The sequence below is a fragment of the Chelon labrosus genome (genome assembly GCF_963514085.1).
Source record: "Chelon labrosus genome assembly, chromosome: 7".
Lineage (NCBI taxonomy): Eukaryota > Metazoa > Chordata > Actinopteri > Mugiliformes > Mugilidae > Chelon > Chelon labrosus.
The window spans coordinates 2,821,847-2,840,133 of NC_140343.1; the positions used below are offsets into that span (position 1 = coordinate 2,821,847).

Here is an 18,287-nt window from a genome sequence, read left to right on the forward strand (position 1 = left end):
GACGACACAAATATAAAACTGAATCAAGTTTTTTGTGAAGGTTCTCATCCTGGTCATGCTATATCCAAAAAAAAAAAAAAACTGGAACAAGGCAACTAGGGGTTTCTTCCTTGTAGACGAGCTTCTTCATTTCTTCAAGAAATCATACAAGTCTGGTTGTCCTTGTTTCAGCTTGTTTTTTTTTTATAAAGAATGATTTTAAAATGAGCCCCAGAGTTTCTTCAAACCCATATTTGGCCAAAGTTGAAGTCTGATCAACAGCCTGAATTGTTCTACATCTTCTAAGGCTTGACAGGACTAGACGTGTCCTTAGCAATGTATTGAGTTAGTTAACAGTCACAAGGACAACAGGCACTCATCTTGAAAATTAGCATTTACCTCGAGAGAACTTATCTTCTGAGCGTGGTCTGACACTGTGGTGTGGACGTGGAGTGTTGAAATGGAAGCTTTAAAATCTGCAGAGAGGGCTTGGCGGCGGTCTTCCAAGAGGTTAGCAGTGGCCGCCATCCTAAACTTATCTCCTACCTCGTGTGCGGGACGGACCATAGCACCCTGGTCTTTTACATTCTGTCTGGTTGCTTACGTCGACGTATTTCGGTGGTGTGTCAGTCAAAAGAGGTGAATGCTACCGTTTTGTTGTGACTTTCGGGGTCTTAAAATGTGAAATTGTCAATAGTTACGGGAGTGAGACTCGACAAGCGTCTACTCTATCTTAGCCAAACCGGAAGTCAGCCACAAGGACATAATACTCTAAAAGACAATGCTTACGGGATGTTTTGCCTTTTCAGATCATTTATAATCTCGGTTTTATGTCTTTGTTGTGAAGGAATTGCACAGAGAAGCCATGTCGAGTCCCCAGACTGCCTCCAAATATCGTCTGAGTGATTCAATCTCAAATGCTTCGTCAGTACATCCTGGATGCGTTCACACTTGTTACTTCAACTCAGAACTGATGTTAACGCAAGGTCTGAACGCGACCTTTGGTATCCAGGTTTAGGAAAGAGGTAGAGCCAGGGACAAACACCAGATCAGACCGCGTACTCTACCCTAGCCCTGTTAGGAGAAATTCCACCAGCACAGCACATCATCATCCACGTAAAAGCAGCAAATTGAATTGTTGGAAGTTCAAATTTTTCAATCATCATATAGCGGACTCATTTTCAGTTGTTCATTATAGTTATTATACGAATTGACTGAGCTCTAAAAGGTCTGCAAGTGGTTTCAAGCACTCCTCCTCGGCAGGGAATACAGACTCAGTCGATTGAACTTGACTGCACACTTCCTTCAAATTAATAGCATTAAAATGTTTATCGACTGCAGAGATTTCCGCAGTGCACTGAATTAGAGCGCTGGGTGCATTCATGTTCTCTTTGCGCTGCTTTGTCTCCAACGTGGGAATCTGACGTGTTGATTATATCTGCCTAATTTGCACTTTGGACCACGTCCTTTCATCGCTAGGCTTGTACACGCAGCAACATTTCAATGTCTTCTTTTTATCTCTTTCATTAAACGATCTGTCTTGTTTGTTTCCACCTGCCGCGTCTCCCATTAATGTGGCTATGGTGGCTGAAAGGGTCACGCTACCTTCGCACTCTCCACCTCGCGTATAGAGACATATTATATACCTGCATATTCATCAAAAGCTATTCAGTGATATCCAGTGTTCTTCTTTCAGTTTTTTCAGTTTTTGGGAGGTCTCTCTGGGAGATAGATTCATTAGTTGTTATTACACAGCTTGGATTAGCTCTCATCTATCGGCACATGGCAGCAGAAGTGTTCTTCAGTTGGTAGAAGAGCAGTGAATGCAGGAGCACCAATGGTTTTCAGATGTATCTAGAAATTTAGGATGTCATTGTCCTCCACCCCCCCAGGCCTCGTCTTGCCTTTGACTATATCCAACCATCAAACGTTGACTTTCCTCATGATGCCAGGGTCAACCACCTTTGCTTTTAGCAGCTAAGCTTCCATACAGTCAGCTTGGCATGTACACCGATCAGGCATAACATTATGACCACCTTCCTTCCTAATATTGTACAGGTCTCCCTTGTGGTGACTCATCAGAGAATGGACATGGGCCTTCTGAGGGTGTCCTGTGGTGTCTGGCAACACAATGTTGGTAATGGGGTGTGGCTTAGAGGGGAGGGGCCTCTGTGGATCATCCCACAGATACTTGATCAGTTTGGGATCTAGTGAATTTGGAGGCCAGGTCAACACCTTGTGCTGTTCTTCATGTTTTTTTTTTTAGTTGTTCCTAAAGTGTTTTTGTGGCTACATCCTGCTGGGGATGGCTGCTGCCATCAAGGAGTGTCATTGCTATGGGGTGGGGGTGCCTGGTCTGGTCTAGGTGGGTGCTACATGTCTAAGTAACATCCACATGAATGAATGCCAGGTCCAGAAGTTTCCCAGCAGAACACTGAATTGTCACAAGATGGTCAATGTTATTTACTTCTCCTGTCAATGGTCATAATGTTGTGGCTGACTGGTGTATGAACCTTACAACCTTTAATGTTAGATTACTAGAGTAATAACAACCTTGTCATTTGTCTCGCTGATATATCTGACTCTGGCCCCGTCTTCCCACCACAGGTTGTCCGACATCTTGGGATGAAATTCGGTGCTGGTATCGCGCCGAGGTGGGACAGGTGGTCAGCGTCTCGTGCGCCAATGTCTCCAAGCTGTTTGCGAACAACGGCGGTAAGTCACTTGATGTATCGCATCTCGGCGAGACACAAGAGGAGCTGCTCCAGCTGAATGAAAAATGATCTTCGTCTTCGTTTATTTACAACAAAATTGTGATTATCACCAAATGCAAACCCTCACATCTGAGAGGGGAAGGCATTCGTTTGTACCTTTTTACAATACTGTAAATACTTTATCTCGATTTGAATTGTTGTGATTCACATCAGAAACACTCACACCTTGGGGTCGAGCTAGTTCTCAGTAATCCTGCCAACAGTCCAGCAGATCCTCCTTTTATCCTCCTACCATCTTTTGGTTGTTTTCCTACCTCCATGTTTCTGTCCCTCCTGGAAACTCCTCACCCCTGATGTTTAGATTGATGTGTAGAGAGAGAAACCAGCACATTATTAGTCTATATGGTCATTATGAGCTAATATTTTTAGCTGCATGAGGCATTTTTATTCTGATTATTAGAGGAATACTAGTGGAAACATGGCAAGAATGCTAAATGCAGGATTCAGCCCAGTTCAGTTTTATTTATACAGCGTGAATAACAATACAAAAAGTCTCGAGACGCTTTACAACATCCGGTCTGAAACCCCCAGAGCAAGCCTGAAGGCGATGGTGGCAAGGAAGAAACCTTGAGCAGAGCCTTAAGCTCATATGGAGGGACCCATCTGCCTAAGGCCGGCACAACAAAACATACAGCTGATGATGTTACATGACAGTTTGAGAATATGAGAAGACTGGGCTATACAGTAGTAGCACAGAATTGCATGTCTAGTAATAGAGAAGAAATTAGAGGATAGGAGCTCGGTGCGAATGAGAAGAGAGTCGAGGACATGTGCTCATCATGTGCATCGTCCCCCAGCAGCCTAGGCCTATAGCAGCATCACTAAGGGATGGTTCGGTCCAGCTCTAACTATAAGCTTGATCAAAAAGGAAAGTCTTAAGCCTGACCTTAAAAGTAGAGAGGGTGTCTGCCTCCCGATGGTGGAGCGGTGTTGTGCACTGTCAGGAGTTCTGGGTTTGATTCTGCTGGTCGGGGCTGTGGCCTTCCTGTCGGGAGTTTCTGCACATTCACCCTCTGAATTTTTTATTTGGGGTTTTTATCCTTATTTGGGCTTTTTGTCCACGCTCACACCAGCGCTGCTCGAGCAGGACGAGTACAGAAGTGATTAGTAATCCTGACAACGGTCCAGCTCATCTTTTCTTTTTTTTTTTATCCTCCTTCTTGTGCCTGAGGTCTGTTGCCTTCCTTCACGTTGTCAGTCTCTAGTATTACGGCCACACTGACTTTTGCTTGTAGAAGAGGATTTTAAAGCTCAACATAAAAAGCCAAAAACAGATTGTTTACCGGCATAATGAACCTGAGATTAGTTCATCCATCTTTCAGTTTACAGATCTCTCAGGACCCATGTAATGCTCTCTCTTTCTCCGAGTGGTTGGTAGAGCCTTAACATTTCTCCATGTGCATCCTGGTTAGAACGACAACGAAAGAGTGACGCTCTGCTGACTACCCCCCTCCTCCTCCTCCTCCTCCTCCTCCTCCTCCCCCTGTCTCCTCCAGCTGGCTGGTCTAAAGAAAACAAACTACTCTCACAATCTCTCATGTAGGATCAAATATCTCACAGACAGATACAGACACAGTTAAGATGATGAAAAAATAAATAAATAAAAATCCTGGTCATTTGAGACGAACATGACAGAAAAACCTGCACGTTGTCACAAACAGACTCAGCGGTAAACAAAACCTTTATTCATCCAGTGTTGATATAAAAAAAAACATGGAGTAGAGACGCTGTGTTCACAGGAAACACAGAACCTTGACCGAAAGAAGAGGCATAAAACATTGTTCCAGGGCAAACATGGCATTGCTCATTGAGGTCAGTGTAAGAGCAAGGAGAGGTTGAAATGAAGCCTTGAGCTACACGGACATGAATAGGTGAGTGAATTAGAAAAAAACATGAGAATATAGAGTTTGTGTAGTTCCCACGCTTCAGGTCACAGTATTCGTTCACAATTTCAGGTAAGTATTTAGAGAGGCTGCTGGTTGACAAAAGCAGCAACGCACCTGCAGCCTATGTAAAAGCATAATAACCTGGCGCAGCTAAATTCACATCTTGTCAGAATATGAGTCTGGTAGCGTGCCCTCTGCATGCAGTTAGACAGTCCTCCAACCAATCAGACCATCACCACGTAAATCCCGACCAAACTATTTGATCGGAGCATAATCAGTTCCCCAACACAGTTCACCAAATCCATTGGGCCGTGAAAGTCTGGACTGGCTTCCAGGCCATGAACGTATCGGAGGAATGTAGAACGACTGAATTCATGCATAGTTTGCCCATGATTATCACTTAATAAAAGTCATAAAAGTGAAGATGTTAGCATACTAATGTTAGCTTTTAGCCCAAAGCACCATTGTGTCATCTGTGTCAATGAATCAGAAAGCAGAGAGCACGGGCAAATTGACTCGTTTCCATTTAAAAGAAGAGCTTAGTGCAACTCATTTGCAAGTCTTTAATAAATAAAGGTTTCGAGCACAGCTGCAGAGCGGGATGTGCTGGCAGCTGGAAGATAAATATGCCGTCAGATGATGTAGTTGTGGTGTTGCTCACCCAGCGCTGAACAAATGTCAAGAGTCTGCAAGACACCACACTGTTCAGACACAATGTCCGGTCACCTGGCACTGAAATCAACACTCGACGCAGACTAGTGTTATTTGCATCGTTAAATGGACAGGGGAATACAGATTCCACCTTAACAGTTTACCTGGACACTAAATAAAAGGATCTGATTCAACATATGGGTCTACATGCCCCAAAACATCAATTACTACAGAAAACTGTGGTTCTGCTGCTTTGGAGCGTCAAATCTGAAGAAAATATAACAGAACACGACTTGATTGATAACGTTGAATTAATTCATTAATAGAAGACAACCAAGATGTCTCCACGTCTCCAGCGTTGCTGTCCACATTGATTCCATCTTGGTGGAGCAGACATGCTCAAAGAGAATGGATTTATACCACCCAGAGAGAAACCAGCACATCAAGAGTTTACATGGTTGTTAGGAGATCAGTTTATTAAAGGTTTACACTTCTGATTGGGTCAGTCTGCTCTGGTGGAGGCGGAATGTGTGACTCCAACTCAACAACTTTCACTGGATAAAGAAACATGTCAGTTGATAAGATCTAAATCTGGGAATGTAACACATGTAGAGACAGTTTCAATGTACAGAACCACCTCCTGTCAGGGGTTGTGGGTTTGATTCTGCTGGTTGGGCTGTGTCCTTTCTGTCTGCACATTGATCCTCTTCTGCTACATGCTTGTCTTCCATGTGATGGACCTGTCCACGGGGGTTGGCACACAGGTGTCAGTTAGTGTTCCGTAATTGTTTTCAGCAGAGGTAGCAGTAGTACAGTATGTGGGATGCTGGGCGTGATCACACAAGACCAAGAGGAAAAACGAGCAGCTCGTTAGCGAACGTTAGGCGTACACTTTGCATGGAGGGATCAGGAGGTGGAGGTTTCTGTTCATAACCATATAACTCAGTGTTAGTGGCTTCCTGGACCTCACTGGGTTTCCTCCTCCACATGCGACCCGGCTAAGTCCAGCTCTGCAGCTTTTTTTATAACAGGAGGTTGCATGTAGAGAAAACAATGAATTGGAAAAATCAAAGAGTTAACTGTGAGAGCCAAGAGCATGAGGAAGGAGTTGGCTCTGCTTGTTAAGCACGGCGGTATGAGCTTTAGCGCCCCCCTCCAGAGTCCCGGCCTTCAACCTCCGTGGCCCGCAGGCTCTACTCGCCACGTTATGAGGAGGCCAACGCAGCTGGATACCGGCGCATCCACCCACGACTCAAACCCCCACTCTCTGCTCTGCGCCGAGGAGCCGGACGGGCATTTTTTCGAAACCGAAAGCTCTTATTCCGCTGCAAATTTTGCATCCTCCCTCTCATGAACTCACACTCAGCACCTGGTGACCTTGTGTGCGTCATGACCGGTGTAGAGCTCGGTGATTGTCCATCACTTTAACTCCAGGCCATGGTGGGAGAACACTTTAAATTCAGCTAGTTTAAATTCAGACTTCATCCGACCAGGTTGCGTTAGCACCTACCTAGAGCTTATTCAAAGGTTATATGTTGGACTTATTTTTAATAACTCAGCTTTGGTTAATGGATGCCAGATGTGTGAGGAAACGGTGACGAGGAGCCTGGATATGAGTAAAATTCTGCACCAGTCTGTGTGGATCACGATTCCGGTTTGTTTGCGGCAGCAGCAGTGAAAGCTCCGCGTGTTCGTCATGATGCCTTCCCTCTGCAGGACGCGTGTCTCCAGACACTCACCTCATTACCAGGCAGATGGAGTTTTAGATTGGCGCGTTGAATCCTGATGAAGAGCGCCGTTTTATTTCACTTCTGAGAAACATCTGTGCTGATGTGTCTACAAGTGTTCATAGAGGAGGTGGTGTCAGAGCGACGGGGGAACGTATTCTCATCCATTAGTGTCCCGCTAAAACTAACAGACACCATCACGGCATGTTAATACCAGAGAATCCTCAGTGAATATTAACCAGGCGTCACGTTTACGTTATTACCACAGCGTTGTTTGGCATGCATGCAAAGTTTTTTGAAGGTGCCTGACGGGGTTTAGGTCACATCTCTGTACACGTGAGTCAGGCTCTTTCTCACCAAAGTGGGGAAAGTGTTTATTTGCAAACAGCAAATTTTGCTCAAGTCTCAAAGTTTAATGAAGAATGACGCCGCTAGACTCTCAACAAACAGAATAATAGAGCAGATATAATATCCCCTATTGTCATTTCAGAACACAGGTTGTACAGTGCAATGAGATTTTGTGTTCAGCTCTGCAAGATGCTCAGTAGAAACAGTAGAAACAGTATTAAAAAGGGAATGTGTAATCTAAATGTGAGTCAGAATTGAATTGAATGGAATTAGGAGTATAAAGATGAATAACAATATAAATATGACTGTGGGATAGAAAACGGGACTATGGAATATACACTTATATGTGCAGTATTGTACAAATTGTCATCCAGTGTAGATATTGGTTATTTACATAGCAGCAGCATGGTTGCAGGGTAAACTGTTGACTTAATTGTGTGTCAGAGCAAAACTCTAATTGGATCCTCTTCCAAATATTTATTGGTCGTCCCGTACCTCTTCACATGAGTTTGTTGGTTCTTTTGTTCGGCTCAAGTTCAAGCATCTCAGACTGTGTTTGGATCTCTTGCAGCTCCATCTACATATAACTTTGTCATATCTTGATCTATCTGATACAGTTATTATAGAATATAATAAATAGAATAGAATCTTTATTGTCATACAATCAATACAACGAAACTGGAGATGCTGCTCCTCATGTTGCCATATATATAATAATGACACTCACATGCACAAACAACATAAAAATTAAATCCATAGTGCAATTCAGTCCTGCAACCAGCAGCAGTAAAGTGCAACAAAAGTAATAAAATGATAATATGCATTAATTCAGAAGATTATTGAAAGTTTAGTGCAGTATTGGCCTGAGGGAAGAAACTGTTTCTAAATCTGGACGTGTGAGTCTTGACGGACCGATAGCGTCTGCCTTCATGTCCAGGGTGTGTGGAGCCTTTTGAAACAGTGGCAACCTCTGTCAAGGTTTGTGGGTAACGGGGTAGGACCCGAGTGCAGGACAGAGGGGGCTGAGGCAGGAGTTGGCACAAAACGCATTTAATGAAAATGAGAAAAAAAACAAAAAAGGCCCTGCAGAGATGACAGGTAATCTAAATATGAAGAGACAAAACCATTAGGAGACATGAAAACGGCAGGGTGACAAGTACAACGCAAAGAACAAAGACAAAAGCAGGACTATATATACACACAGGTGGGCAGAGGAGTGATGAGACACAGGTGAGACTAATGAGGGTGGAGCCACAAGGAGAAACCACTGAAACAATCAAATGGGAAAAACACAGAGAGTAACACTAAACAGGAAACCAAGAACTTAAGAAAATAAAACAGGAAACTCAATACTTTCTCAGCAGTGCAAATTATATTTCATTAATTTGATATTTATTGGATTGGTTTGAGGTAGTGCAGCGGAAAGCAAGCAAGAAGGAGCTGGGATCTGAACCCTTCTGTGCATGTTTTTCACGCGTCTGCAAGGTTTTCTGCGGGACGTCCAGCTTCTTCACATGTTCTAAAGTCATGGTTCCCAGGGTGATTCTAAATTGACTGACGTTTAAATTGGAGATGTGAGTGTGAATGGTTGTTGTGCCTTTGTGAGGGGCTGGTGACCTGTTCAGGTTGTACCCTGCCTCTCGTTGCAACCCCTCTAAGGATAGGCTGATGACAAGTAATGGATGGATTTCTTTGAAAGTGTGCAGTTAGCCTGGGCTCATCTACCCATTAAAAAAAAAAGCACAAAAAAAAAAGAGAATTGAACATTATGTACTTTGAGAACTGCAGTTCTAGGCTACTTGTTTTTCCAGCTCTTCTGTCTGAGTCACTGAGAACCTCATGTGTCTTCTAGGTTACATCTACAGGAACTGCACTGAAGACGGCTGGTCTGATCTCTACCCGTCCTACGAGGATGCCTGCGAGTTTGCAGAGGATGAAAAGTCAGAGCAAGAGGTTTTTATCAGTTAATCACTAATAGATAAGGTTTTTTTTTTTTAAAGATCTTCAAGCTACAACCAGTAGTAGTCAACTGTTTCTGGTTCTTTCCATGTGAGGTGTCGCTGCCACAGAATTTGGGACTTTTCTTTTACTTTAAATTGTCAGAAGTGAAAAGAATAATTTTATTTTTCTCACACAACTAATAAATTCATCAATTTCATCCCTGTTTATTTCTGTTTTTCCACCCAGTGAACTTCATCCAGAAGGTAGTAGCTAACTGCTAATAAACAGATTTCAGGTGCTCATATACATATTTTTCAATACCTGTGAGGACTGAATTTGACGGCTGATCGTTATGAGTGAGACGCTGCATGCTAACTTTGATTTATTTGGTTTCTCTTTTGTCTTTTTTTCTTTTTCAGACGACATATTTCTCCAACGTCAAACAGGTGTACACTGCTGGCTATGCTACCTCCCTCATCGCTCTTATCTCGGCCATTTTCGTCTTCACCGTCTTCAGGTGACTTGGAAAGTTTCCCCTTTAAACCGACTGAGCGTCGATAGAATATGAATGAAGCTGTGACTGAACATTTGTCCAAACTCTGCAGGAAGTTTCACTGCACCAGGAACTACATCCACATCAACCTGTTCTTCTCCTTCATCCTGAGAGCGAGTGCCGTCTTCATCAAAGACGGAGTCCTTTTCTCCGATGAAAACCTGGACCACTGCTTCATGTCTACGGTGAGTGTGCAACACTTGAGCTCCATCAGCAGGAGGGATATTTCCCAGTGAAGTACTCACATCCTTTACAAAACCAGCCGCAGGACTCGGTGTCTTACTTTAAACAGTCTTTGAGAATCAGAGAAGATTACTGGGATCTAGTTTCCCTGACATGAACTCAGAGGAGCTTATTTTCTTGGAGAGAAAGGAGGATTGAAAGGCTGGCGATGGTTTATCTGTGAGCCAGTGAGAGCACCGATGACGAGTGTTTCCCCTCCAGCGTTTTTGCTGATTAGGCTTCCTGGAGTGATGGTAAGTGTCCTTCTCACGTGGCGATGAGGGACGAGAGTCAGCGCTTCACCGTGACTCATTTAGAGCGGGAACGAGGAGGAGACAAGGGATCTGAGTCAACGGAGGAGATGAGAGGACAAACGGAGGAGGAAGGGATGGGAGACCGATGACAAATGGATGAGGAGGAGAAGAATTACAGACAGGAGATCCAACACCTGACAGAGTGGTGCTCAGACAACAAACTTGTTCTGAACACCAGCAAGAACAAGGAGGTCACTGTGGACTACAGGAGGTCCAGGAAGACAGAGAACGCTCCTCTCCTCAAGGGGAGGAGGTCGAGTGTGTCAGTGACATCAAGTTCCTGGGCATCCACATCACATATGACCTGACCTGGTCTGTGAACCCTGCACACCTGGTGAAGAAGGCCCAACAGAGGCTCTTCTTCCTCAGGAAGCTGAAGAGGGCTGGACTCTCCTGACGACTACTCACAGTCCTCTGTCTCGGCGAGACAGTGTGGAATGGTAGTTGCACGGCACCAGACAGGAGGGACCTAGCTCAGGTGATAAGAACGTCACAGGGGATTGTGGGGGGTCCTCTCCTAGATTTGAACTCAGTCCATGTGAACTGGGTCTGAAAGAGGCCCAACCACCCACCCACTACGGGCCATGGACTGCTTGTACCTCTCCCTTCACGGAAAAGGTACAGAAACATCAGAACCACAACCAACAGACTGAGAGACAGCCCCCTCCCCTGCATACACACTCAACCCTCCCCCCTTTAAGCCAGGAGCTACCCCCCAAAATAATTCTCACATAATGACAATAAAGAATTCTTGATTCTTGATTTCTGTTGTTTCATTATCACATGGTGTGTTCTTCAGATTCCCAGTTGGTTATTTGCATTTCTTTGTGAACACGTTTCATATCTCCCCAGTATCCACAAAATAGGGTTTTTTGACTTTTTGAGTTAAATCAGTACAGCATCTCCAAAAATCTTAGGACAACTCCAGAGCATGAGGAAGAGATCATCTTTTGAAATGTTGCATCTCTGATACATGGAGGGTGGGGGGAGAGCCTGAGCTGGCTCCAATAACTTAGACGAGTCTGTATGATACGTATTTTGCAGAAATGACCTGGAACATTTGGAAAAATTTCTTTAGCATCTTCTATGACCCTAGCATCATATCATTCATCCCGTGAATCAGCTGATGGAGTTAGAATGAGCTCGGTAGCTGCTAATGACAAATTTCTACTCACAGCTGTCGTTTACAATTTATTACTTACTCCTTATTGTGAATACTGAAGATGCTGAACAGTTGGACTGTGGAAGAGCACATCTACAATGTCATAGTTCAAAATACTAATAAATGGATTGGGCATTAGTCCTTCTATGACAGATAGATGTTAATGACAAGGAAACATAAATAAGACAAATATCAGCAAACCTGTGTACCCTTAAATAAGTCAAATAAAAAAATGAGCGGAACATATTCATGAATAAATCTGTAAACTTTAAAGCCACGCTCAGATAAAGCGGTAAATAAGGATTTCTGACCCAGCTGATGATCACTGAGCGGTAAACCTGCCTCCATTATTCTAAACATGCCAGAAAGTTTGACAGGCATAGCAACAGTAACTAAGGAGGGCGGGACTTAAGCTTAAAGATAGTTATTTTAATTATAGCACACACCAGGAGCTTTAAGTTGGTTTGACAGGCATTTCTTTATCATCTCTTCCTGTCCCACAGGTGTCCTGTAAATCGGCTGTGGCCTTCTTCCAGTTCAGCATCTTGGCCAACTACTTCTGGCTGCTGGTGGAGGGCATGTACCTGCAGACGCTGCTTGCCCTCACATTCGTCTTCCAGAAGAAATTCTTCTGGTGGTACATACTCATCGGCTGGGGTGAGTCTCTGCGTCTCCTTCTTTTTGAGCTCCTCTTTGACTCTTTCCTAACGCCCAGCGCTGTGTCTGTGCCTCCCAGGTCTCCCGACAACGATCATAACAGCCTGGATCCTCACCCGAAACTTCTACGATGACAGGGGGTGAGCTGCTGCTGCTGCTGCTGCTGAATGAAATCTGAGAAAAACAATGAGGAAGCTTTGGAAAATACGTGAAAGACAAAGTTTATGTCTTTTTGGCAACCGATTTGCACCAGGATGCAAGTTTTGCATCCTTTTATAGGTGATAAAAGTAGTTTTTGTTCCAAAGAAGGTTAAATAAAGCACTGGAGAGTTAATGATTTTAAGCTCAAGAGGAAAACCTTTCCTTTGAGTTCATAGTTCTGTGTATATGGACAGCATGGACCCACATTTGGAGACATATTTCTCACAATAAATAAGCTGCTAAAAGGAAAAAAGATACTAAAGATAAAATAAATTACTGCAAGAATAGCTTTGGGTATGTGCTGTATGAGGAGATTAGAAAACCCTTATTTTTGCATGATAACAACTATTGATTAGCTGATTAGCTTAGCTTAGCATAAAGAGTGGAAACAGGTGGAAGAGTTAGCCTGGTCCCGTTTAAAAGTAACTCTGCGTCAACAGTTTGTTAAATCTGGAAGAAACTGAAGTATTTGTCTTTGCAGTGGGACTCATGTGACAGGCTATATTTTCTTACAGTGATTTTCTAGAGGCCACACAAGCATTAGTCAGAGGCAGATAGATGAACAGACCCAAGTTTTATTGTGTATATAATGGAGATGAGTGCTGGTGGTCAGGCAGGCTGCAGGTCTGGCTGGCTGGCTGAGGATAGAGGAGCAGACTTGGAGCTTGGTTAGGGTCTAGTGCAGCCGGATACAAAAACTGCCCAAAAAATATTCGGACAATGTTTGGTTTTTTACTTAAACTACTACTAATTGTTTTTGCTCATGTAGCCTATCATAAAAAGCCATGCAGTTGTAGTAACAAACCACAGCAGCCGACCACCTCAGCTAGTCACATGTGGCTACTAGAAATCTGTTCGATGACGTTGTGTCGTCCGCTGACAGGAAGATGGAGCAATAAATTTCTCCTCTTTATTTTTCATTATTATTATTTGATTTGTTTGTAAATGATGCTCTAAATCAAAAAAAAAAAAAGGGGGGCGCGCTTCCCTACTTGACAGTTAGTGCCCCCTGGGTAATGTAGTTTATGTTCCATTAAGAACCGACAGCAGGAGAGGGTGTGGACTGCTGGTGAGGATTTACTGTACGGCCGGGTCACGGACAGATCTGACAGAGACAGCAGACACATGAAGTAAACTGATGTTGATTTTGTTTCATATCAGCTTTAAAACATATGCGTGAAAAGTTGTCATGAAAGCAAGAAGGAGGCAACGTGCCATTTGTGTTCCTTTATGTTCTTAGAAAATAATAAAAATAAATTAAAATCATCGAATGAGAAGATGGGTCCAAACCCTAACCCCATGTGCAAATAATATATTTTATATTTTATACATCATCAACACAATAAGTGGAAGAACATGCATTTAACATATTTAAATAGTCGTACATTTACTGCTAAAGATCTTGTATTTTAAACTCATTGTTGTGTTGAGATCTTACGATACTGTAGACCTGGCATTGTCTTGTTTATTTTATTGTTTCCTCTGCTGTACGTCTCAGGTGCTGGGATGACACAGATGTGGCCTTCATCTGGTGGATCATAAAAGCCCCAATAACTGTGTCACTACTGGTGAGTACCGAGCCGTTAAAGTGGGAGCTGTATAAAAGTCCTCAATCTTAGATATTTTTGACTGCCGCGGCCGATACGGACTCTCGTCTTGTGCTCACATTTTCAATAACAATAAGTCACGTCCTACGCTGAGACCTGACCGACACAAAGACATAACGTTGTTTCACTGAGACCGATCACAGCCGCCGTTAGCCTCTCGGTTCTGAACTTCATTTGATGTTTTTCCTCTTTTCTGTATTTCCCCAGGATGCATTTTATTTTTGAACTAATACAACACCGCGAGTCAGTCCCAAATGAACCTGAAAACCTGAATGTTTGACAAAGGAAAAATAGGTTTTGTAAGATATCAAGTCAAGTGTCTGAGTGGTTTGCGTGCAAGGCAGGTGTTGTAGATGTCCAGGAGGGGGGGGGTGGTGCAGGGTCTTCTGATCGGAGGTGCTGCAGCTGCCAAGCCGCACAGTGATGCAGCTGGTAAGGACGCTCTCAGTGGTGTTCAGGCTTTCTTTACCAGAGGTCCTCTGATTTGTGCACACTCAGGAACAGCAGCACTATCGATGGTCAGAGCAGAGGAGGGTGCTGGGTGTTTGCTCTCAATCTCCTTTGTCTTCTCTGCATTAAGAGAGAGATTGTTGTCGCTGCACCGTGTGGCCAGTAGGCTCACCTCAGTCCTTTAGTAGCTTGTCTCATCATTGCTGGTGCTGAGATTCACCACAGATGTGTCAAACTTAACGAGAAGGTCGGTGCTGTATTCTTGGGTGAAGAGCAGGGGGCTGAGCACACATCCTTGGATGGCCTTGTGTCTGGTGTGATGGTGCTACATGTGAGCAGCTTATCCAAGGTTGGTTTGAGGTGGCAACGGACTAAGTAAGGAACTCCAGACGTCCAGATGCAAAACATTCCAGCTCTTCCTGGGGGATCCAGAGGTGTTCCAAGGCCAGATGGGATATATAATCTATAGATAGGGTCTCCTAACGGCTGGCCGTGATAGGTATACCTCCAAAGGAAGTCGCCCAGGACGCATCCGAACCACCTCAGCCGGCCCCTTTTGATGCAAAGCTATTTCAAGCTATCTCTCCCTGGATGTCCAGGCTCCTCAATGTCCAAGGCTGAGCCCAACCCCACTTCAGCCACTTGAAACCGTTATGCCACTCTTTCGGTCACTACCCACAGTTCATGACCAAAGATGATGTTTGGAACGAAGATTTACTGGTAAATCAAAAGCTTTGCCGTACAGCTCAGCTCCCTTTTCACCACAACAGTCCGATACGGCGTCTGGATTACTGCAGCTGCCAAACCAAACCGTCTGTCCATCTCTTGCTCTATTTTACCATCACTCACAAACACCACACCAAGTTACTTGAACTCCCTATCTTGGGGTTTGGGACTCACCGCCAGCGTTGAAGGTTTTTAGATTGTCATACATGTTAACTAGCTTGAGACTTCCATCAGGGGAGTCGGTCAGTTGGAAGAGAGAATATGCTGGTCTGCCGAGTGGTCCTGTACTTGGCTACTTGTGATGCAGCGTGTCCGGTATAAAGATAGTGGCTTTTTTTCTGATTGCTGCTTCCTGTTTCACTGTTTGAAAGAAATGTCTTTCAGACAGTTGGCAGTAGGTTTGAGAGTTTTAAGTCCATCTTTAACCTGAAAGGGTTCAGCTCGCTCATGCTTAATGACAGTAGCCTGGACCAGCTCCTCTAATCCACCTTGCTGACTTCTCAACCATCCATTTGGTTCATTCATTGGCGGTTGTGTTTTAGTCTCTGATATCTTGACACCTTGTACTTCTGGGCACCACCAGCCAGGTTACAGCTCTGGTAAATGGTGGTATTTGAGCCACAAAGAGAACACGTCATTTTCCAGTTGTTACACCTACAATCAAAAAAGCATTTAAACGTCTTCTCTCCAATCTAGGTGAACTTCATAATCTTCATCAACATGATCCGTATCCTGGTCCAGAAGCTGAGGTCTCCCGGCGTCGGTGGCAACGACACCAGCCACTTCAAGTGAGCGGGAATAAACCCTTCTCCTCAACGTGGCACATGAACGAACAAGCACAGAAACCGAGGACAAGTGTTCACACATGTAGTCACTGTGCGTCTGTCCTGTTTTGCAGGAGACTGGCCAAATCCACTCTGCTGCTCATCCCTCTGTTTGGGATGCACTACATGGTGTTTGCATTCCTGCCAGAGAACACGGGAGAGGATGCCCGGATCTTCATAGAGCTCGGTCTGGGATCCTTCCAGGTACAACAAGGAACACAGGCTCAAATATGAAGAAGAAGAAATTAACTTTTAAAATGTGACATGTTTTTTAATTTTTTTTTATGCATTTCTTTTGGCGTGAAGGGATTTGTTGTGGCCCTGCTCTACTGTTTCCTGAATGGTGAGGTAAGTCAATAGTATGTCTTTTGTCCATTAACTACAGGTTCTTCTTCTTTTTTATTTGTTTCAAATTTGAATTGTTCTCATGGGGAAGCTGCTGCAAACAATTAATGTAAAAATAAATGATGCTTGAGGTTTCCAGGCTGATTTTAAACCATGCTGCTCTTAAGCTGCTTTTAGAAACCTTTTTACCTGCCCTGCAGACCGACAGGTGATTTCACTTCTTCCATTTGATTAGACCTCTGATTAGGCTGAACGTGAACAGAACACCAAAGTCAGCCTTTTCAAGCTTGACTGCACAAAATGGACCTAATAAACTTAATGCAACATCAAGTTTTGTGTATTACGAAGACGTCCAATGAGAACACCAACGAGAATCAGAAGAAATATAAGAGATGATGCCACAGTCCTTTGACGTTGGTGATCTTTTGTCCTGGGACAGCCAAAAATCAGGCTGTTTATTCCACAGACTGTTCATAAAGATCGACAAGCTGTTATCAAAAACTCAGGAAAAGAGCTCAGACTCAAAATTGAGAGTTCAATGCACAAACATTTACAAAAACAGGAGCCAAAAGGAAGTGAAGGAGTCTGAAGCAAACTCAAAATAAGAAAAACAACATTTTTAAATGAGGGGTATGATAGAATAGAATAAGAGAAGAGAGAAATTTGGCTTTATGTGAACATGTTAATCTAATCTCAAAGAACCCACAGATATCTCAAAACTAGTCGTAAACGGTCTTATTTTTATATAGCGCCTTTCTACCTTTTGTTACTCAAAGTGTTTTACAGTCACGTTATCTTTGTAATCTGTGTAGACAAAAAAAAAACAACAACTAATAGATGGCAGTTTTTTGCAGTATGGGACATGGGCTGCACCTGCAGCAAAGAGGAAACGCAGGAAATTAGGAACATTTGCCCACAAGACAGAGAAAAGATTCACAGATAGATACCACAGAGGCAAAATGAAGAATAAGCAATGAGTTCTGATGTCCTTAAATACAGCTCTGGGTTTAATTGGATGATTGGAAGCAGGTGAGTCACTAGCAGCAGCTCCAATCAGCACACCTGAGGAAGAGAGGAAACAAAGACAGGAACACAGCGAGGCAGGCCAGCAGAGGGCAACAACGTGACCGCATTACACCGGGACTGGCATCCCTATACTGGCTTCCAGTCCACTTTAGGATTCATTTTAACATTTCATTACTTGTGTTTAAGAGTCTTAATGGCCGGGCACCATCTTACCTGTCAGATTAAATAAGCGAGAAGATGTCTGGGTGTACCAGAAATATTCAGGGCCTTGTATACTATTCTCTTTCTTTTTTACAATCATTGCTGGATTAGAACTATTTTAAGATAGGTACAGTCTGTACTTTGCAGGTTAAACATCTGTTTCTATCTTGCCTGTAATGTATTTGTTCTCTGTGCTATAAATGTGTGTTATTGACTCGTGTGTTCAGGTGCAGGCTGAGCTGAAGAAGCGCATCTGGAAGTGGCAGACCCAGAGCTACCTGCGCTACAGCAAACGACGGCGTACGCTGTTCACAGAGAGCAGCACCATCACCCAGATATCCGTCCTGGACAAATCCAGCCCCAAAGAGCAGCCGTGCTCAGAGGCCCACGCTCTCACGCACACGCTCACACCCAGCAACGTGTCCAGCATCTGAGGGACGTCCTGTCAGGCGTCTGGTCCTGAGCAGGGACTAAAAACCACGGAGCCTGATTGTTGAATGTTGTGAGTTGCCTTTTGACTCTGTACCGAGTGGGAGACTTTTTAAGTTTAACTCATTATTTCATAAAAACCCCACATCTTCCACATTAAACTGCCCCCTCTCATAACAACATTGATCATAGTGTTGGCAGAAATAGAGATCATATCTTCTCTTATCTTTTGTTCTATGCTTTGGGGCCATCCTCCTCCTCCTC

General features: G+C 43.8%; 1 protein-coding gene across 1 annotated transcript in view; it reads left to right on the plus strand.

The window, feature by feature from the left end:
• Positions 1-18,028, plus strand: part of ghrhrb (growth hormone releasing hormone receptor b) — a gene marked incomplete at both ends in the record, with an annotated part of 35,580 nt that extends 17,552 nt beyond the window's left edge. Inside the window, 11 exons of the mRNA XM_084548976.1 lie at positions 2,587-2,694; positions 9,218-9,318; positions 9,726-9,823; positions 9,912-10,044; positions 12,061-12,214; positions 12,294-12,354; positions 13,914-13,983; positions 15,895-15,986; positions 16,097-16,226; positions 16,329-16,370; positions 17,822-18,028. Coding sequence (XP_084405102.1) covers positions 2,587-2,694; positions 9,218-9,318; positions 9,726-9,823; positions 9,912-10,044; positions 12,061-12,214; positions 12,294-12,354; positions 13,914-13,983; positions 15,895-15,986; positions 16,097-16,226; positions 16,329-16,370; positions 17,822-18,028 — 1,196 coding nt within the window. The remainder of the gene's footprint in view (positions 1-2,586; positions 2,695-9,217; positions 9,319-9,725; positions 9,824-9,911; positions 10,045-12,060; positions 12,215-12,293; positions 12,355-13,913; positions 13,984-15,894; positions 15,987-16,096; positions 16,227-16,328; positions 16,371-17,821) is intronic.
• Positions 18,029-18,287: the final 259 nt, after the last annotated feature.